Source organism: Urtica dioica, chromosome 3, assembly GCF_054948205.1.
Source record: "Urtica dioica subsp. dioica isolate 48M chromosome 3, U.dioica_male_clone48M_v1_H2, whole genome shotgun sequence".
Taxonomy (NCBI): Eukaryota; Viridiplantae; Streptophyta; class Magnoliopsida; order Rosales; family Urticaceae; genus Urtica; species Urtica dioica.
The window spans coordinates 44,513,962-44,534,960 of record NC_142758.1 but is presented as its reverse complement, the minus strand read 5'-3'; the positions used below and the strand labels follow the sequence as shown (position 1 = coordinate 44,534,960).

The 20,999-nt window shown below is 32.6% G+C and overlaps 2 protein-coding genes across 7 annotated transcripts; both read left to right on the top strand.

Moving 5' to 3' along the window:
* Positions 1-3,094: 3,094 nt before the first annotated feature.
* LOC149403047 (transmembrane protein (DUF616)) lies at positions 3,095-6,447 on the top strand. Of its 2 annotated transcripts, none has more exons than XM_089608159.1 (8): positions 3,095-3,364; positions 3,851-4,027; positions 4,115-4,461; positions 4,651-4,862; positions 4,962-5,218; positions 5,324-5,502; positions 5,676-5,788; positions 6,033-6,447. In XM_089608159.1, exons 1-7 carry the CDS (start codon positions 3,205-3,207, stop codon positions 5,745-5,747), a joined length of 1,404 nt encoding a protein of 467 aa, XP_089464285.1. In that variant the 5' UTR covers positions 3,095-3,204; the 3' UTR covers positions 5,748-5,788; positions 6,033-6,447. The 2 variants fall into 2 exon arrangements, with proteins under 2 accessions (XP_089464285.1, XP_089464284.1); XM_089608158.1 differs by having other exon boundaries at positions 6,028-6,447.
* Positions 6,448-12,671: 6,224 nt separating this feature from the next.
* LOC149403046 (Haloacid dehalogenase-like hydrolase (HAD) superfamily protein) lies at positions 12,672-15,457 on the top strand. 5 transcript variants are annotated; one of them, XR_016296093.1, is made up of 10 exons: positions 12,672-12,856; positions 12,948-13,061; positions 13,175-13,260; positions 13,380-13,463; positions 13,541-13,616; positions 14,256-14,328; positions 14,556-14,629; positions 14,747-14,857; positions 14,945-15,024; positions 15,134-15,457. XR_016296093.1 is itself a non-coding variant. In XM_089609399.1 (10 exons), exons 1-9 carry the CDS (start codon positions 12,742-12,744, stop codon positions 15,012-15,014), a joined length of 786 nt encoding a protein of 261 aa, XP_089465525.1. In that variant the 5' UTR covers positions 12,672-12,741; the 3' UTR covers positions 15,015-15,024; positions 15,153-15,457. The 5 variants fall into 5 exon arrangements, 4 of the variants coding, with proteins under 4 accessions (XP_089465525.1, XP_089465524.1, XP_089465523.1 ...); XM_089609399.1 differs by having other exon boundaries at positions 14,747-14,840; positions 15,153-15,457; XM_089609398.1 differs by having other exon boundaries at positions 14,747-14,840.
* The last annotated feature ends 5,542 nt before the right edge of the window (positions 15,458-20,999 follow it).

Sequence of the window (20,999 nt, the reverse complement as noted above, 5' to 3'; positions counted from 1 at the left end):
ATGATTTACTCAATGGTTAATATGATTTACTGTCGGATTGTTAGTCCTCGATTGTTCACGGAAATAATTAGTAAATCGTATTTACCGTTAGATTAACTAGTCATCATCTCTGATACTTTTCCTGTTAGATTAACTACAAAATGTTACGGTAAATAAAATTTACTTTTGTTCTTGTTATGGTAAATAAGATTTACTATTCTTATTACGGTAAATAAAATTTATTGTTTTCTTGTTACGGTAAATAAGATTTACTATTGTTCTTGTTACGGTAAATAAGATTTACTATTATTCTTGTTACGACAAATAAGATTTAATGTAGTTTTTGTTATTGTTAATTAGATTTACTAATTTTTTTTGTTATAGATGATATTATTTACTATGATAGTTAATAATATTAATCTAAGGATATAATTGGAATATTGGAATGTTGTCATGATAAATTGGCTATTTTCCTAAATATGTTAATAGTTTGGCTATAATTTTAAAGTAGGGGTGTCATTTTGGCTAGTTCTTTAGCCGGCCCGAATTTTAATTTAAAAAAAAAAAAGCTAAGAGCTCATTTGAAATAGTTTAATGACTACTCACTATTATAATTATAGCCTAATTATTCCAAAACTATTTTTTACCTCTATTTTTCAACAATTTTTTTTTTTATATTTTAACCTAAATTATATGATATTTGGATATGTGGCCTAATTATTTTTTTTTCTCACATCATCCCTACAAATTTTAGATTATTATTAGATTTACCCTCTCCTAGAGTCCAAAATTTTTCCTCGACAACATGTTATAATGTAATTTTGTGTTAGTTGAAGTACTAATTCAAACCTCTTATCAGCTTGATATAAATACGATGTACATTGACGATTACGTTAATGAGAAACTCATTCACTCAAACATTTGAATTTTGTGAATTATATACTAAAAAAACACAGATATGTTAGAAATAGATATAGGAATTTGGATCAATCAATATTAATAGACTGATTCGACTGTTATCAATAATGATTTTCTTTCTAAAATGTAAATGCCATAATTTACGAGACATGCCTAGTACAACCGAGCACAAACCATTCCTTGGATGCGCAATGATTTTATAAGGAACTTATTACGAGTTATTAATATAATAGTGGCCCATGAGGAAGCCATAATTATTGGCTGAAAAAAATTAGTCCTGTTAATATATATTAGAAGAAAAAATAGTAGGTGTCAAATGGAACAATTTTCAATACTACTTTTACATAAATATAAAAGCTAAAGTTGCAGCATCATTATAATTTAGAAAAAGTATATCAAATGCAATGTTAACATTGTTATTTAGTCAACGTTTCAAATATGTTTCAAATATAGTAATAAAATCTAACGTGACAAGTTAATTTATGTTAATTTTTTTTATACTTTGAATATTTGTATAGTGTTAATTTATGTTAATGACTATTTATGCAAAATTAATAAAACATTGGCTATTTATCAAATTTTGAGTTTGTACATGACTAATTAGTTTCAGAACCCTATGATTTATTCATTCAAATTGCATTAAATCAACAAAGGATAATTATTAGGGAATATTATAAAAATAGTTTTTTAAGAGCAATATTTATAAAATAATGATTATTTAAAATTTGTTTAAAAATATTATTTTTAAGAACCGTAAAAATATATTGAGATTGTTTATATATATATGAAACTGTAAAGAGTAAACGAAGTTAAATAGTGAACAATTTTTTTTAAATAATTTGTAAACATCAACAAAATAAACACTAAATTTGCGGTAAAAGATATAAGTGCACTATTTTTGTGATTAGTTTAAAAAAATCACCATCACGTGCAATTTTCACTAATTTATTTTGGGCAAATAGACACGATTGCCCCATTTCTTTAAGCGGTAGACATCTATAGTCTATTCCAAATTTGTTTCCTAGTCATTGTCCCATTTTAGTAAAAAATTATACGTAAATGTGAGATATTACAATGAGGAATATAAAAAGACATATAAGTCTATCATTATAAACTGGGAAGAAAGTTAAAATTATAGTCAAATTATTCAAATAATTAATAAAATAGTCCAATTTATTTTTATGTCTCCGTAGTATAATGTAAATGTATGTGTCATGCTTCAATTTGGACTATCTTATTAATTTTTTAATTACTTCGGCTATAAGTTTAACGCAAGATTCAAATGGGCTATAGTAAACCTTTTTTTTTTTTGATCTATAGTAAACCTAGGCAAGCGAAAGTCACTGAAATTTCATTTATAATAACCGGAATGAAACTTCCTCATTATTCTATCCTATTATACCAAAAAAAAAAAAAATAATGAATGATACCAAAAATTTCAATTCTGTGAACTAGTGAAACAAAATTTAGTGTAAGAAGTAACAAAATTCTAAATCTCTTCTTGTTCCGTTTGTCTAAGATTAGACTATATGCTTAACTCCTCTTATTTTTGTTAGTTTAAAAAAGGAAAATATCAACAATATCTCATGTGTTAATCTAAATACGAGATTTAACTCTCAATTTTCAGAAAATATCATACATCTTCTCTCGGTTTAATATAAATGATACATACCTCCTTTAGAAATATGTTATATTGCAAATACCACCCTTTTCATTTATTTTTTACATAAAAAATTGAAATCCCCGAAACGCCTTTACTAAAATAAATATTTATTTACTATTTTATTAAAAAAAAATCAAAACCTTTCTTTATAAAAAAATACTTAACTTTTTATAAATAAAGAACTTGATTAAATTATATTTAAATATAAATAGTTATTTTATTAAAGATATTTTGAGGAGTTTAAAATTTTTTTATGTAAAAAAGAAACGAAAAAAAGTGGTATTTATAATATCATATATTTTTAAAAGAGGTATATTTGGGATACATCGCACGATTAAACACACGTTATATTTTCCCAAATATAGAAAAACCTTTCATTTGTTAAAATCTAAAAGCCCAGTGTCAAATTCATTCTTCCAAGTTCCAATATATATATATATATATATATATATATATATATATATATATATATATATATATATATATATATATTTTAAAAGTCCTTCGTTTAAATACAGAATATATTAAGGATCTAACACAAGAGCTTCCCTTGTAATAATAATAAATTAAGAATTGATAACCGACATGGGGGGTTCGACATCGTTGTGATTTCGCTGCGCTGCGAGCATACGAACGAAGCAGAGATGTTGCCAGAGAGAAGATCGAGTGAGCTCTCGAATCGAAGTTTACGGAGAGGAAAGAGGTTCTTCCGGCTCGGATTGTCGACGCTTAGGCTGTTTTTCATCGTCGCCGGTATCTTCATCATCTTCTACACCGCCCTCGGCCCAGAAATGCCTTTTCACGGTATCGCTTCGAACTTTGTGAGCTATCTCAGTCACTGATATTCACTTCCTTTCCTAAAATTCTCCGAGTTTTCTTTCAAGAGCTTCGGACTGAGATTCTGAACAAGCTCAAGTGTCTCTCATTACGGCCATTATTTATAGTGCTAGCGAATCTTTCGACGGAGAAACTTTTGTGGCATTGTACGAAATTCAAGTCGTATCCGAAGATTTCTTTAACCAATGCACTTTATGTTGATGAAATTTGAAACATTATAGCCATTGGATTGATGATCTATATAAGGACTGAAGTTAAACCGTTAGTTCATTGATTACAGATAGATTAGATATTCGTGTCTTTTGCGAGGATTTCATTCGCCAATGCACTTTATGTTTGTTGAAATTTGAAACAATATAGCCATTGATTGATGATCTGGTTCTGATATTATTATCTCTGGCCTTGTTAGCTTAACGTATGCTTAGTATAAGGACTAAAGTTCATGGATTACAGATAGACTCGGAGATCGAGAATCGTTGCGTCGAGAACATCAAGTAGTAGAAGATCGCGATTCGGTTCAACAACACGAAGCCGAACAAAGAATCTCGAGACCACTATTATCACCACCACCATTACCACCACCACCACCACCACCATTACCTATACCGAGAACCAAACCTCGTAGATCACGTAAGAATGGTTCTCTTGTTAAAATCCTTGTTTACCAAATTCATTGTCCCTCTAATCTTATGTCTCTCTTGTGTACCGTGTCCCTAGATCTTCCGTGCGAAATTGGGTTTGAGAAGTCGGTCGATTACTTCGTCGAACCGATGGAACTCGTGAACTTTACGAGGTTTTCGTTGGAATATGCTGATAGAGAAGATGCGACCGGCTCGCTCGAGCCGAGATTCGGGGGACACCAGACTCTGGATGACAGAGAAAAATCGTTCATTGCGCAGAACCAGACTATTCATTGCGGCTTCGTTAAAGAGCCGACGGGGAATCCGAGCGTTGGATTCGATTTGGAGGAGAAAGACAAGGCGTATATGAAGACGTGCAAGATTGTCGTCTCTTCTTGCATATTCGGAAACTCTGATTTTCTGAGGAGGCCTGGGAAAAAACAAGTAAACAAATCTTTTTTCCCCATTTTTTTACGCAGACATAACATTAATTTTTTTTTTTGAAATAATTACCATGCCTAGATTGTAAATTCCTTTGGGTTTTAAAGCATTCGTTGATGTTATCAATTGTTTTTATTGATCTTTAGAACTTATGTCCAAGAAAAACAATTCGTTCTTTGTTTTGTTCTGTAGATAAGTGACTACTCGAAGAAGCATGTTTGTTTCGTCATGTTTTTGGACGAACAAACAATGTCAAAGCTGTCATCAGAGGGAAGTATTCCCGACCGAGAAGGAAAGATCGGCTTATGGAAAATAGTGGTTGTGAAGAATTTGCCATACAGTGACATGCGAAGAACCGGGAAGGTCCCGAAACTTCTATCCCATAGACTTTTTCCAGCAGCCAGGTAATAAGTACTCATATATAATAATAATACATAGAACCCTTTTTTGGATTGAAAAAGAAGAAAAAAAAATTAAAACAAACTGGATGCTTTGTTTTCAAGGTATTCGATTTGGATAGACAGTAAGATGCGACTCCACACCGATCCGATGCTTATTCTCGAATACTTTTTGTGGCGAACAAAGTCAGAGTACGCCATTTCTAACCATTACGACCGTCACTGTGTTTGGGACGAGGTGCTCCAAAATAAACGCTTAAATAAATACGATCACCAAGCCATCGACAGACAGTTCATTTTTTACCAGTCCGATGGTCTCACCAAGTTCGACCCCTCACGTCCAAATAACCTTCTTCCAAGTTGTACGTGTTGTTTGTGGAACATCTTCTCTTTTTTTTTTTCTTTTTTTTTTATTTTTATATTTTTACTTTTTACTGATTTTATTTCTGATATTGTTTTTAATGCAGATGTTCCCGAGGGTTCGTTTATCATCCGAGCACACACGCCGATGTCGAATCTTTTTTCCTGTCTCTGGTTTAACGAAGTTGACAAGTTCACCTCTCGTGACCAACTAAGCTTCGCATATACTTACTTGAAATTGAGAAGAACGAATCCGGATAAACCTTTTTATCTTAACATGTTCAAGGTATTTACTTTCCTTGATAGATTTCAAGTCAATTTTTTTTTTTAATATCTTTCCCCATCACAAATTAAGTTGGGGATGTTAAATTATGGTTTCATTCTTTAGTCTTTTGCAAGGCTTTATTCTAAAAACTAATGCTGCTTTAAATTGTTTTGTCAAAATTTATTATTTTTCAGGACTGTGAGAGAAGATCACTAGCGAAGTTATTCCAACACCGAGTATTTCCACCTCCTCCAATAGCTCCGTGACATCTACATAATATCTTTAACTCCGAATATTTACATGCTTGGTAAGATCTACAACTTATATTTTTTTTAATCTGAACGTAGTTCTCCTCATGGTAAACATTGATTAAGATAACACAAAGTTTGTAATCTGGACATAATTGTTGATTAGGAAACATATAGTCACCTGAATAATGTTGTGTGTACGTGTCATTGTCACAATTGACCAAAACGACCTATGGTATCATATTTTACACAATTGCTAAACCTTTTTGTTGTTGTCGCTGTTTCTCGTCTTCAATAGAATAGAATAGAGAAGGAAGAACAAAACAAAGTGTGTCGATTTTTGAGAATGAGCTTTTTCGGCCTTTTATGAGCTGTCTTTGGAGATTGCTTTTTCAGCCGCTGAGAAAGTATTGCTGAAGATTTCACAGCCTGATTTATAGCACAGGTAGATATATATTTATGTTTATATCTATACAGATGGTTGTGAGTTTTTGAAGTGTATAGGAACCGGACAAACGCAAGTTGTCCCGATATCTGTAAAATATTAACAGTCGTGAAAAGAAATTCTGTTCTACTTGGAATTGAGCCATAAAATCTTTCATCGGACCCCAGCAATGAAATGGGGTTGAAGAATCAGGAAGATGAGTTGTAACTTGGGACATCCTTTGTTGGACTGATTTTTTTTTATTAAATACAGATCTTACAATTTTTATTTTTATTTATTTCCTTTTTTAACTTTGATATCAAAATTCATGCATTTCCTCTTTCGTCCATTTAATCCAAGGCCATAGTACGATAGTCGAAGTTTTGGGTTTTATTAAAAATAGCCGTGAGGTGTGTATTTTCAGTTATATTGAATGGCTCATTACTTATTTGTCCTTCTGTTACTGTTTGGAATGTTTCTCCTTTTGTGGTTACTCATTGAAATGTTACGTGTTATAGACGGACGGAGTTATAAAAAAAAATAATCTTGTACAAAATAACGAGGTTTGGTCTATGCCTCATTTGGTAACCTCATTTTAAGAGTCACGTCTCGTACAAAATAATCTTGTACGCGTTTAGCATCTACCAAAGAAGGAGGTGTCCTATATGAATTGACTCTACTAAGAATAAAGTTTAAAGTTACAAAATAGCTATAAGGAACATTGCCCTGACTAGGGGTGATTTGGCTAACTGACATATAAAACTGAGAAACAACATAAAGAAACATATCCGTATAACCCAGCCTTGTAATCATCAGCAGCCAAAGAGAAAAAAAAAACAAAAAAAACAATGTTTAACCATATATTAAGAAACATAAATCAAATTTCAAATATAAAAATCAAAAGAAGTTCGAGATCACTGCCGCCGGCGACGGAGCTGTAAAGATTCGATGCATAAATGTTACTTAAAATTAGACAACGAAATTGCAAATAACAAAATTAGCACACACAGATTTATAGTGGTTCACTTTCAATGCGAAAGTTACATCCACTTTGCCGCTGTAGATTCTCACTAAGACCCAAATCAGGAGAAAATGTGTTATACAACTCTCTTGCGCTCTACAGAGAACATCGACGCATAGAGTATTTATAGGAAAAACATTAGGGCTAATAGATAGGCATGAAATTCCCAAAATACCATCAACTAATAACCCTTACAATATAATTTTCGCCCAAGTCGATCCCCAAATCATTGTCGTAAGGTCTTCAGTCGTCATCTCAGCTCCGATTAGACTCCACACCTCTAACATGAGCTTCCCTCTCCGGTGTATAACTCCAATAAATAGACATAATTGCAGCCAAGACAATAACACCTCGCCAGATGATCAAATCCCGAGATAGAAGAAAACTAAGACCTTTATTATAACTATTCTTATAAGTTCACATAAACAGTTGTATGCTAGGATTATTTAATGTACAATAAGAGAAATTGTTCATGCATCGTTTCACAAATCTATTATTCTGTATCTTCCCGCACCCATTGTTATTGAATTTCACGAAAAGTTTAGAACAAGATGGAAAAATAAATATTATCTCTCATAAATACAAAGTATACATTCACTTTGTTTTTCAAGCCACTTTCAAGATACTCGGCGTCCAAACTATGCTTCAAAAAACGAAATTCCAAGTTCTTTTGCATAAAATGGGAAGAGAAACCTGTATAAATTTCGGAGCTTATTTGGTTATCGTTTCCCTCCCCAGACTTGATGGATTATTTTACTGACACTACGGTTGATTCTAGAGTTATATGAGATTCAGAGGCCAGCATAAAGGAGAAACAACATGCTGCAGGGGCAAAAATCCAATAAAATACAAGTAAAGTGCAACAAAATTCCAATGCAGTAGGTCATATCTTCCTTCAGTAAACTTTCGATCAAATGCATAGACACTGATATATGAATATTCGACTGTCTCGGACGTGGAAAAGGCTTAAATGAAATCTTTGATAAGGAATTATAGTGGGTTTAGTGCGAGTGATGCGAAGCGGTACATCAATTTTCTTTTTCTTTTTATGTATAATATGAATCAAAATGCACAAACATATTTCATACGTAAACAGTGGCTCGAAATTATCTCTAAAGTTGATGTTGAAGGGAAAGATTAATGATGGTCATGCGAAATTAGCTAAAGATCTAATATCAACTAGGACGGCAATAATAATTAATAATATCATCCTATTTAGTTAAGTCAAATCTTATATAATAATTTATCGAATATCGATTCTTTATTTTAATACCATGATGGTCCTGCGAACTCTTGCTTATTTATATGACATTGAAATTCGTTTTGCTCAATCCTTTAACCAATGTGGGATTTTTTCAAAACAATGGTAAGTGATGTTTGAAATTACGTGATCTGTGCGTATGTCACAGAATATGTTGTGACGGGTTCTGTGATAAACACTAAAATTCGAGTGATCAAACAGAGAAAAGCTGTAAGTGCGAAATTATAAAGAACACAGGGATTGGTAACCCAGTTCGGCAATTCGTGCCTACGTCTGGAGGGTCTTTGCCCGGTGGAAAGCAATCTACTATGATAACGTGGTACGATAAGGTTTTACACTCAACGACTCCCTCGCTAGCTACCCAACCTACGTCTATCCTCTTCAACAGCAACTTAGGCTCCCCCTAAGCACGAGATCCCCTCGATTCCCACAGAATATCTCTCTCGAGACTTCTAAACGTGTTTCCCAATAAAAACAATGGAAAATACCTAACCTCTAGCTTCTAATACAATCACCCGTATATAGACAACAAAGCAGAGGTAAAAGACACCTTAAAAGCTTGAACACAGGTCGTTCTAAGCTAAGCTAAAACACTCAAAAAATAAATCTCTCAAACAAGTGTTTCCAAAAGGGTCAAAGAGATCTATGAAATGAGGACGCCACTTATAGTCTTCGAGGCGAATTAGGGCGCACCAATTCAGTTGCTGGCATCAGGGATATCATATCTTCTGATCCCTGGAAAATCTCGCGGATATTTGATGACTTCAAGAATGTCGCAGAATACGTCGCAACAAATCAAATATTCTATGCCGCGTGACGACTCCACATCAGCAACAGATATCCTCCTTTTATGAGCAATTTTGCCAATTAAACATCGCCAATAAATGCAAAGTAGTTGCATCAACAATGTTCAAAACTTCAAATCACAACGCTTTCTATATAACGTATTTGGACTTTGAAACTGATGTTGAGCTGTTCAACAAATAAAACAATATTTTTCTATGCTTAGTTGTTTCAGTCAATGGAGAAGATGTTGAGTCCCGGCGGCACGTTTGTTTCAGCCACTGAGATTGAATTGCTACATAATTGCAATTATGATCTGCAAAACAAGGATTGATCGTAACAAAATCTTCTTCTTTTTCTTCTTCTTCTTCTTCTTCTTCTTCTTCTTCTTCTTCTTCTTCTTCTTCTTCTTCTTCTTCTTCTTCTTCTTCGTTTAATAACAAAATTCAATCATCAATGCAGAGTAGTCCAAAAATCTATTTTTCTTGCAAATAATTTACAAAGTAGCCAAATAAAACTAAAGGAATTTTTTATTAGCCAATGTTTTGTAAATTTTAGATAATAGCCAATTCCGTGAGAATCACTTTCCAAGCCTTTTCATCCAAGGACTTCAAAAACGCCCTCATACGCGCCTTCCAATAGGAGTAGTTGCTGCCGTCAAGTAATGGAGGTCGGCTAATCGACGCACCTTCCCTCATGAAATCCATCTCGAATACCAGATCAGTAAACACCACGGATCACACTCAAGGTGAGGAGTGAACTGCTCTGATACCAATTGAAATTACGTGATCTGTGCGTATGTCACAGAATATGTTGTGACGAGTTCTGTGAAAAACACTCAAATTCGAGTGATCAAACAGAGAAAAGCTGTAAGTGCGAAATTATAAAGAACACATGGATTGGTAACCCAGTTCGGCAATTCGTGCCTACATCTGGAGGACCTTTGTCCGGTGGAAAGCAATCTACTATGATAACGTGGTACGATAAGGTTTTACACTCAACGACTCCCTCGCTAGCTACCCAACCTACGTCTATCCTCTTCAACAGCAACTTAGGCTCCCCCAAAGCACGAGTTCCCCTCGATTCCCACAGAATATCTCTCCCGAGACTTCTAAACGTGTTTCCCAATAAAAACAATGGAAAATACCTAACCTCTAGCTTCTAATACAATCACCCGTATATAGACAACAAAGCAGAGGTAAAAGACACCTTAAAAGCTTGAACACAGGTCGTTCTAAGCTAAGCTAAAACACTCAAAAAATAAATCTCTCAAACAAGTGTTTCCAAAATGGTCAAAGAGATCTATGAAATGAGGACGCCACTTATAGTCTTCGAGGCGAATTAGGGCGCACCAATTCAGTTGCTGGCATCAGGGATATCATATCTTCTGATCCCTGGAAAATCTCGCGGATATTTGATGACTTCAAGAATGTCGCAGAATACGTCGCAACAAATCAAATATTCTCTGCCGCGTGACGACTCCACATCAGCAACATATATCCTCCTTTTATGAGCAATTTTGCCAATTAAACATCGCCAATAAATGCAAAGTAGTTGCATCAACAATGTTCAAAACTTTAAATCACAACGCTTTCTATATAACGTATTTGGACTTTGAAACTGATGTTGTGTTGTACAACAAATAAAGCAATATTTTTCTATGCTTAGTTGTTTCAGTCAATGGAGAAGATGTTGAGTCCCGGCGGCACGTTTGTTTCAGCCACTGAGATTGAATTGCTACATAATTGCAATTATGATCGGCAAAACAAGGATTGATCCAAAATCATCAAACAAGGTTTATCTCAGATTTTGCTCAAACACCGTCATTTCTAGTCTAGCAAATTCGTACTTATAACAAAATCTTCTTCTTCTTCTTCTTCTTCTTCTTCTTCTTCTTCTTCTTCTTCTTCTTCTTCTTCTTTTAATAACAAAATTCAATCATCAATGCAAAGTAGTTTAATAACACCGTCATTTCAGCGTTTTTTTTATTTTTTATTTTTTTATGTTTTTTAATTTTTATTTTTTATGTCGTGGTTTGTTTAATAAGTTCAAAGTTGATGAATTTTATTTCAATTCAGGATATTGCTTTCCTTTATAACCTGGGAATCAAGTTCATTCATGTTCCTGGAACGCATGTGCAAATCGACAAGCTTCTTGCTGAGAGAAGTTTATGGTTTTTTTTAATACAGTATGTTCGTGTAAATAGATATCATATTTACAGTATGTTCGTGTAAATAGAAATCATATTTACAATATATTCGTGTAAATATGAAGCTTATTTACAGTATATTCACTGTAAATACAAAACCTATTTACAGTATACTCGTGTAAATAAACTGAAAAAATTCTGGAAATATTTTGAGCACGAAAATTCTGGAAATTATGAATATATGGAAGACAAAATAATATCAATGAATGAAGAATTAATTCGAAATTAATTACCTAATGAATTGCAACGAAAATAGAAACTAATTACCTAAAGTCAACGCTGAAAATTTCCAAATACATAATAATTAATGGCTGAGAACTTTCAAAATCTGCTCAAAATTCAAATTTCAAATTTGAAAACTTCCCTATTCGGTTTCAATATTTAATTCGAAATTTTTTGAAAAAAATGCCTAATTAAAATAGCGTAAGGACAAAAAGGTAAAACTAATTCAATTAATAAGCTGCCACGTAAGCAAGATGACTATTTACGAGAAATTAACGAAATGTTGGGTAAAACCAAATTGCTAGTGTTTTAGATGGCTAAACAACTAATTATTTGAATATTAAATCTAAAATTTAAATTATATAAAAAAAATGTAATAACATTTGATATAACATGAAAAAATGACATACACATTACAAATCGAGATCTTGAAAATGAGTCTCATTTACACTCAACAAAAATTGATGAACAATACCCTCTTTAATCCCAGACATTCGTCGTTTTGTGTGTACGATGATTTGGAATGAGATATATCTTTTGCTTTTTGGTTGTTAGCGAGATAGCTCGAGATAGAGAGGAAAATAAAGAGTGAGAGAGAGAGAGAGAGAATGAACAAAAAAGAGATAAAAATGAGTTCGAGCATATTTTAGTCAAATGATACATATATCTCATATTTTTACTAGACATGTAGTTTTCAAAATTACCCTAAATAAAATAAGGGTCTATTAGGAAAAATAGTCAATTTAAACGGTTGACATTACTAAATAGTTAACGTTTGGTAAATATTAGGTAAATAGCTATTACCATGTATTTACAGACGTAAATCTTAGATAAATAGCTACCTCCATATATTAGGTCATGTCATTATTTACGACTATTTATCTAAGATTTACTAAACGTTGACTATTTAGCAATGTCAAACTTTTAAGTCGACTATTTTCTTAATTTTCTATAAAATAATATCTCAATTTTTTTTTATTACAACTTATTAACTCCCGGTAAGACGACTTATGAACTTACAAGAGAAGATGTTCCTGCTTCCTACTCAAACAATACGGCCAACGAAAATTCGAGACGCCGATTCTTGTATTAATGGAGGCTTTGTTAACGAAATTCCGTTCCGGCGGCGACTCTCTGGCCAGGGCTCTCGGACCTCGTCGCCATTATCGACCACCGAAGCCACAACTTCGCTGCTCTCATCTCCCTGGTACGAAATTCTCCCAACGAAAACGAACAAAAAAATAAAATTATTTGTTTGTTCGCTTGCATCGATTTCAACATTGAACATTGAATTTTAGGTAACAATGGAGTTCGGAGAAATTACGATGGTCTTCTTTTAGACGCCGGAGGAACTCTATTGCAGCTGGCGAATCCCGTCGAAGAGACTTACGCTTCAATTGGCTCTAAATACGGTCAAATCATTTTTGAAAATTTTCAAATCCAAATTCGTCACTTTTTATCAAGTCATTTTGCGTGATGTTTAGTGGCTTTAATTTTTTTTTTTTCTTTTTTCTTTTTCTCTCAGGCCTGATTTCGACACCAGCTGAAATAAAGCAAGGATTCAAGAGAGCTTTCGCAGCTCCATCGTGGCCCGAGAAGCTTCGATACCAGGTTTTTTTTTAATTATTTAATTTTAATTCTGTTTGTTCATGGATTGCTCATCAGATGTTTGTTGTAATAATGGCTTTTAAATCCAAATCCTTTTGAGTAATTTGTGTGTTTTGTGATAGGGAGATGGGAGGCCCTTCTGGAAGATTGTCGTTTCGGAGGCCACGGGTTGTTCCGATCCTGAATATTTCGAAGAAGTTTACAAGGTAAATAAATGTTTTCTTCTACGAGTTCGATAATTCTTCTTCTTCTTCTTATGACTCCTTGTTGCCCTATTTTTCAGTACTATGCCCGGGGAGAGGCTTGGCTTCTTCCTTCTGGGGCTTATGAAACGATAACTCACCTTAAGGACGCCGGAGGTACTTTTTCTTCTTTGAGCTCTTTGATCACTCGATATGTATATTTTCGTTGTTCGAAACGTCGTTGTGTTTAATGAACTCTTTTTGGTTCTCTGGTTGGACCCGGGATAATTCAGAGCGTAAAATCGATAGTGTTATTGATAAACTCGGTTCATTATTCGATTTGTGAACCAGTCTCTCTGAACCCTGAAGGACTTTGCTTGGGTTACACTACCTCAGAAATAGTGAAACGTCTTCATTAGCAAAGTTTATAAGATTTCTTTGTAATTTGTGCTTAAATGTTTCAAGTAATCAATTATACACTATATATGTGTGTATAAAAAAGGCAGTCTTAAGATTTTGTGACTATTTGAATTATGGGGTTTACAATTATAAATCAAATTGACACTGATTTCTTCCTTTTTTTTTTTTTTTTTTTTTTTTTTTTTTTTAATGAACTGCCTAGCAATTTTAATTATACTTATATGATTAAGTAATTGCGATGAAATCACAGTTTCAAATTGGAATTTTACTCAACCCTATATGACCCTGTAATGACTTGTTTATACTAATTCGACAAGTCAAAAATTACCAGTTTGACCCTCTCGATGATACTAAGAGTCTAACAACTTCTTGCTTGGTTGTGGAATCGGGTTACAGTTAAAGTGGCTGTTGTGTCCAATTTCGATACCCGTCTGAGGAAGCTGTTGAAGGAGCTCGATATCTTAAACCTGTAATCGTCACTGCCTTTTTTTTTCTTCCACAATTTCGATGACCACCTTTCTCTTCCGAGTTTTCCATTACCTTTCAGATCTGTGTCATTGTTCTTTTTAGTCTACGAATGTTTACTTTCCCCCCGAAAAAAAATCACTTTTTTAAGAATCTGATTCTACGGTCTCCTGTGTGTTATTGTACAATTAAAATGTTGATTTATTTATTTCTTATTATATTCCTTTCCAGGTTCGATGCAGTCATTATTTCATCAGAGGTTGGCTATGAAAAACCGGATTCGAAGATCTTCGAAGCTGCTTTAGGTATGCTTCAGAACTTTAAAGTTTAAGCACCCTGTAAACTTTATATATATATATATATATATATATATATATATAGCTGTTGTTTTGAAGGAATGTATAACTAAGATATGTGTGTAGATGAAATTAATGTGGAGGCTTGCAAAGCAGTACATGTTGGAGATGATGTAAATGCCGACAAGGCAGGCGCAAATACCGTTGGGATTGAGTGCTGGTCAGAAAATTCGAAATGTGTTTCTCTGATCATGTTATTAATAAGTTGATTATAGTAATGTTAGAAAGTGCATTTTGTTCTAACGATTGATTTCGACAAAGCAGGTTATGGGGAACGGATGTGAAGACTTTCGAAGACATTCGAAACGGTTTTCTGATTTCGGGGCAGGCTTAGATAATGTTAGGTATGAATTGCATTTTTCTTTGGCGCTTTCTCTTCGTGATAATAAGTTTCCGAACTAGAAGAAAAAATGGGTCTAAGTCTTGACTAATATCAGCTTTTGAGCCTTGAAGGATATTATCAGCTTTGTAGATGTAACTCGGCTCAGGGAATAGTAGTTCGAAAGAAAGTTCGATTGATTCGAGGCATGTGCATAAAAGATGTAATTTTGTGGAAATATATTTGACAATATGATGCTAGAGTGAGTCGGATGTGAATGGTGATTGTTGTACATCACCATCACTATCGTACGGCATCTTATTATATCGTACACTATCGTACGACATCGTAATACGATGCCGTACGATACATTATAATTATAATGTACGATAAAATGAAACTGCGTTATAATGTACGATGCTATACGATAAAATTCATACTTTTTGGGTATTTTAAGCGGAAAAAGTCAAATTAATGTGAAATTTTGTCATTTTAGGTCATCATAAGTCGTTGTCGTATCTCGTTGAATTTAGTTATATCTCGTCGGAGTCGAGCGTGAAAGATCGAATGAGAGATTGAGAAGATAGAGAGTGAAAGTGAAATGAGTTTATTTGTTCAAAAGGGTATTTGTATCCGAAATTGGGTCAAAAGTCCATTTCCAGATATTTTTAAAATATGAGGTTTAATCTCGATATTTTGTTAGCTTTTAAGTCCATAAAATGAAATTTCTCCCCTCATATATCTATCATTTATTACTCAGTTAATCTATTTATCTAGTATTTTTTTCAGCTTCAACTATTTTTATTTCATTCCGTGAATATTTCATTCTTACATTACAGCACACAATTAATATATAAGACATCTAACCACAAACTACAATGAATATCCTTTCAAATCCAACATTGAACTTCCACAAGTTAGGCATATAAAGTCGTTTTAGGGGTTTTCTACACTATGAAATATCAAATTGTTAGAAAGATCTACATTTATAATTTTTCATGTATTATTTCGGAACTATACAAATGACTTGTTTGCATTTAATTTTTATACATGAACAAAAGGTTTGATAAATTATTATGCCAAATGTCTATAGTATCACGAGGCAAAGTTGCTAACTGCGTAAATGAACATAAAAATTATATTATAATATACTGATTTATATCTTAAGAATTTTAAAAACGAACATATTGTTCCTATAAACTTCCATCACAAATTAGACAATAAAATACTACGGGACATGATTATAGTGAGATCATCATGAAAAAAAAAAAAAAAATTCCCACTCTTCCTTTAATATTTATTTCTCTTCTTTCAAGGACGAGAGAGTAATCTTGTCAGATGTATCTCGGCATCTCTATTACTATTTACCTTTCAAGATTTTAGCTTTTTTTTTTTTTACTGATTACTTTGTGCTTTTTCTTTGAATAGTACCAGCAATTATGTAAGAGTTTATTTCGCTGCGAACTTTGTAGTCACTCTTCATCAATATCAGTAAAAATACAAATTTCTTTTTAAAAAAAAAAAATAGTAAACGTAATTTTAATGTTACAACCAATATTATTTTTTCGGCTTCATGTGAATCACAATCAATACTGCACAAAATATCAAAGAAAACTATAACAGAAATTTTAATGTTATAACTCATATAGAGCAAGAAAGAAAGAAGACCGACTATGTTAATGTACGCAGCCATATTGAACAAAAGGAAAAAGAAACTACAACCGAAGAAAAAAAAGTAACATTAACAAATTAATACCCAAACAGGATGATGATGCTATTTCACACATTTACTATGTAATAATTCATATTCGATGATGCTATTTCACACATTTACTATGTAATAATTCATATTCGGTCAAGAGTACTTTTGGTTTATTTCTCTTTAGAAAATGAGTACTTTTGGTTCTTCTCAGAAAAAAAAGAAGAAAAACAAAGAAATAACCAGTGTTTGGTTCACACTTCACAGAACGTACTACATGAAAATAATTAACACTTGATTCCATTACTGGTATATCTAAATAAAAATAAAATTTCCATTACCGAATCAGTCGCGATTTCCAATGCTTGTGATTGTAATTTTTGATATTTTGATTGCATATTGACATATTTTAGACAATATTTTAACTATCGATACCGAAGTTCTGATTTTACTGATGTATCGACTACCGAAAAATATATCAACGGATATTCTATAACAATTTTAACACCGACTACCGATTATACCGATGATATATCGAATATCAATAGATATATCGACAAATATCTTATAACAAAATATAATTGAAAAAAATTATATATTGACTGAACTAATATTTAATATATTTTCAATAAATACATAAATATTTCAATAATTATAGTATTTTTTAACAGTTATTACAATATAAATTTTGATAAATTATTGTAGTAATTAAATAAAAATATATATGTCATGTTCTTGCTTATAACTATATATATATATATATATATCTATATATATATATATATATCTACTTAAATAGATATATGTATATGTATATAATATATATGTTAACTTCTTCTTTACATATTATTTATAGAATTTTATAATTAACTAAGCCACCTTAAACTCAAGGTTTGAGATTTAGCCAACGTTTGGAGAGTTTTGGAAAAATAGCCAATTATATTAGGTGACACTAAAGGTAATGGGTTAAAATTCCATATTTGTTCTTAAATAAATATAACGTTTTTTTTTTTTTTTTTTTCTAAATTCATCGCTTTATCTCTCTTGTTTTCTAATTCGTCACTTTCTTTTTCCTATTTTTTCTCAATTTTTTTTTTCTGCATAAAAACTTCAAAAATCCATATCTAACTCATACGATCTCGAAATTGAGTAATTCCAAATCCTACAGATTCGTGACGCTGAGATCTTCAAAAATAGACCCATTGTGTTTGATGAAAAATCATGTTTACGTTTCCATTTATTTCCAGATGATTTCCGAAAATTTTCAGTTATTTCCATGTCTAAGGCAGTAACGTGATTTTTCTACATTATTGGCATTAAACATGATTTTTCATCAAACACAATGGATCAACATTTTTTGAAGATCTCGGCGTCACGAATCCGTAGGACTTGGAATAACTCAATTTCGAGTTCATATGAGATAGATATGGTTTTTTGAAGTTTTTATGAAAAAAAAAGTATAAGAAAAAAAGTAAAAGAGAGAAAGTGACGAATTTGTTAATAGATAAGGGTCCCGTTTGGCATAGTTTTGTTTTTTTAAAAGTGCTTTTAGATTCAGTTTTTGAAAAAAACTGTTTTTTTCCAAAAATTGACAGGTGTTTGGTAAACTGTTTATAAAACAGTTGTTGCTGATAACAAAAGTTGATTTAGCGTTTGGTAAAATAAATATATTCTAGTAAAAAGACTAAAATAGAGATGTTCTTAAAATTAAATAATAATTATTAATATGTTTATTCATATGCATATATATGAAAAATATTTTTTTCTCAAAAGAAATCAAAGAGAAAAAAAGATAACGTAACAGGATAAACTACTATTGGACTCCAACGGCCAACGACATTCCAATAGAATGCTCAAATAATTTTTGAACAAGTTTCACTCTTAGATAGAAACACTTTGTACGAGGATATTACGATAATTTGTATAGCAAACTTAAAAACACTTTTTCCAAAAGCTAAGAATCCTAGCTTTTCCATCTTATGTACAAAATCTAAAATCGTTTTTGAAGTTTTTTGTAAAAACAGTTTTGCCAAACACCGGATAAGCAGTTTAGTTTTTTCTAAAAACAAAAACAGGGCATTTTAATCTCAACCAAACGCAGCCAAGGGCAAATCAGACTTTTTATTGCTTATCAGTTTGTTTGGCTATATTCCTAAAGTTTGGCAAACATGAGCTAAAACCAAAAACTGAGGTTTGCTTTTGGTCATATTTCTAGAACTCCCTTATATATATGTGTATAACAGTGTAGAAACAATAACGTTAAGTCATTAATGTGTACTTATAGTTATATCATATAAAAACGATGCTTTAAACACAATTAATGTCCAAAAGTTTAGAGTACATGATTGTGAAACAAGCCAAGAAGTGTGTTGATAACTTTCTCTCTCTAAAAAGGGTTTCTCTCTAAACTAAGGTTTCAAACTCCTTGCCGTATTGTCTCAGTTCGCTGCCCCTTCCCTTGACGTTTTCGGCGCCGCTCTTTGGAGTCGAGGTCGTGACGGGGAGGGGGAGGCTCATCCAATTCAGATTTCCATCTTCCTTCTTTGGCTTCCCCCGTTTTCTTAGATCCATTCTATCCAGTTTTGCTTCGGTGAGCTTCGTCGTGGAATTGTTTATCCTCAAGCCGAGCTCTAGCTCAATACAAAGGAAGCGTCGTCATTTTTGCTGCGCGGAGAAGACCTAGAAAGGCTCTCTGGAAGCTTGCAGCGAGTTTCATCTTTTGGGGATCTCGTCTCGTTGACGATGAGCTGTGCTTCATGCTATCTCTCCGATTATTCTCTATGTCAGAGGTCGACAACTTCGCTGCAGGTGAGAGTTCTCGAGTGCTCTTCGCAAGGTTTTTCCAAGTCTCCGACTCCAGGTGGTCTCGTCGTTGGTGGACTTGTCGTTGGAGGCGGTGAAGTTCAGCGATGAAAACCGAGTATGTCATGGCTTGCTCTGCGCTTCATGACTGTGGTGGAGTTTGTGACTAGAGTCGATGGGGGTGAGCGGAAGTCAGAATTTGAGAATCTATTTTGTTTGCTTTTAGTTTTAAGCCTGATTTTTATTATGTAATGTTTAGTTAAGATTAGAGTTATGGTTTGAATGGTTTAGCTAACGCCACAGTTAGGGTGGATGTTGTGTATCTTAGATGAGTTATTCGTCTGAGAGGTTAGGTTTATTGAGATAGTTTTTGTGATGGTTTGAGTTTTATGTGGATGAGATAGTCTTTATGCCCTCTTTAAAAAATTGTTATGGTGAGGGCTTATATTAGTGACTGTTGAAGAATTTCTCGAGATGTCGAGGGTGGCTAAGAGTTCGAACTTATGCATGTTATGGCAGTCTCTCTAGCTCAATTTCAGAATTGTGGAAGACATCTATAGAAGGGGCCCAAGGGAGTTTTAGACGGGATTAGCATTTTTCATCATTATAAACCCTCGCATTCTTTGTTTTGCTTTGTCAATCTTCTGTTTCTCATTTTCATTGTAGGAACTTAGGTATTTAAACGAGGTACCGGCTTCTATCCGGTATATTTTTTACGGCCGAAGCCATTTCTGTGTGTTAATGAGAATTTTCGTTTAAAAAAAAATAAAAAAATAAACATGATTGTGAAACTAAAAAACTTGAAAGAACACTCTATATAAACAAAAGTAACAAAGAGCCTTTGTGGACCTATGAGTTTTATTAATTTTATCAATAGTTGTAATATTTTGGGCCCACGAGTAAAAATAATTTAATTTTTTTATACCGGCTGTATTTAGGCTATTATAGCTTCTTCTTTTCTTTTCTTTTTTTAATTTTTTTTATAGTAGCTTTAAATTTTCGGTATACTGTCGATATTTTAAACCTTGATTTGAGATACCGCGCGCAACTATAAAAATAATTTAAGATACACTCATTTCAGTGTCAAAATAAATAAAAGAGACTATGCATTGTGTTTATGTGAATTACAAAAATGATTATAAACGTGTTTAGAATGCTACAACCAATATTATGCCCTTCTTGTGAATAATTACACTGCGGCTAAACACCCAATCAATATTATTTATTATTATTATTATTTTTTACTTTATTTAAATTTTTAAGGAAAAATGATTTTTTATTTTATTTTTACAAAGGATCTTAATATATGAATATTGAAGTAAAAAAAAAAATGAATATTAAAGTAATAAACGACGACTTCAAATTATAAAAATTACACGGATTAAGCAACCTCAAACGGTGATATTGCAAAGTAGCCAATGTTTCAAGATTTTAATCAAAATAGCCAATTTTGATGATGTGACAATTAATTCGAAACTTGTATTCCAATTTTTTTCCTT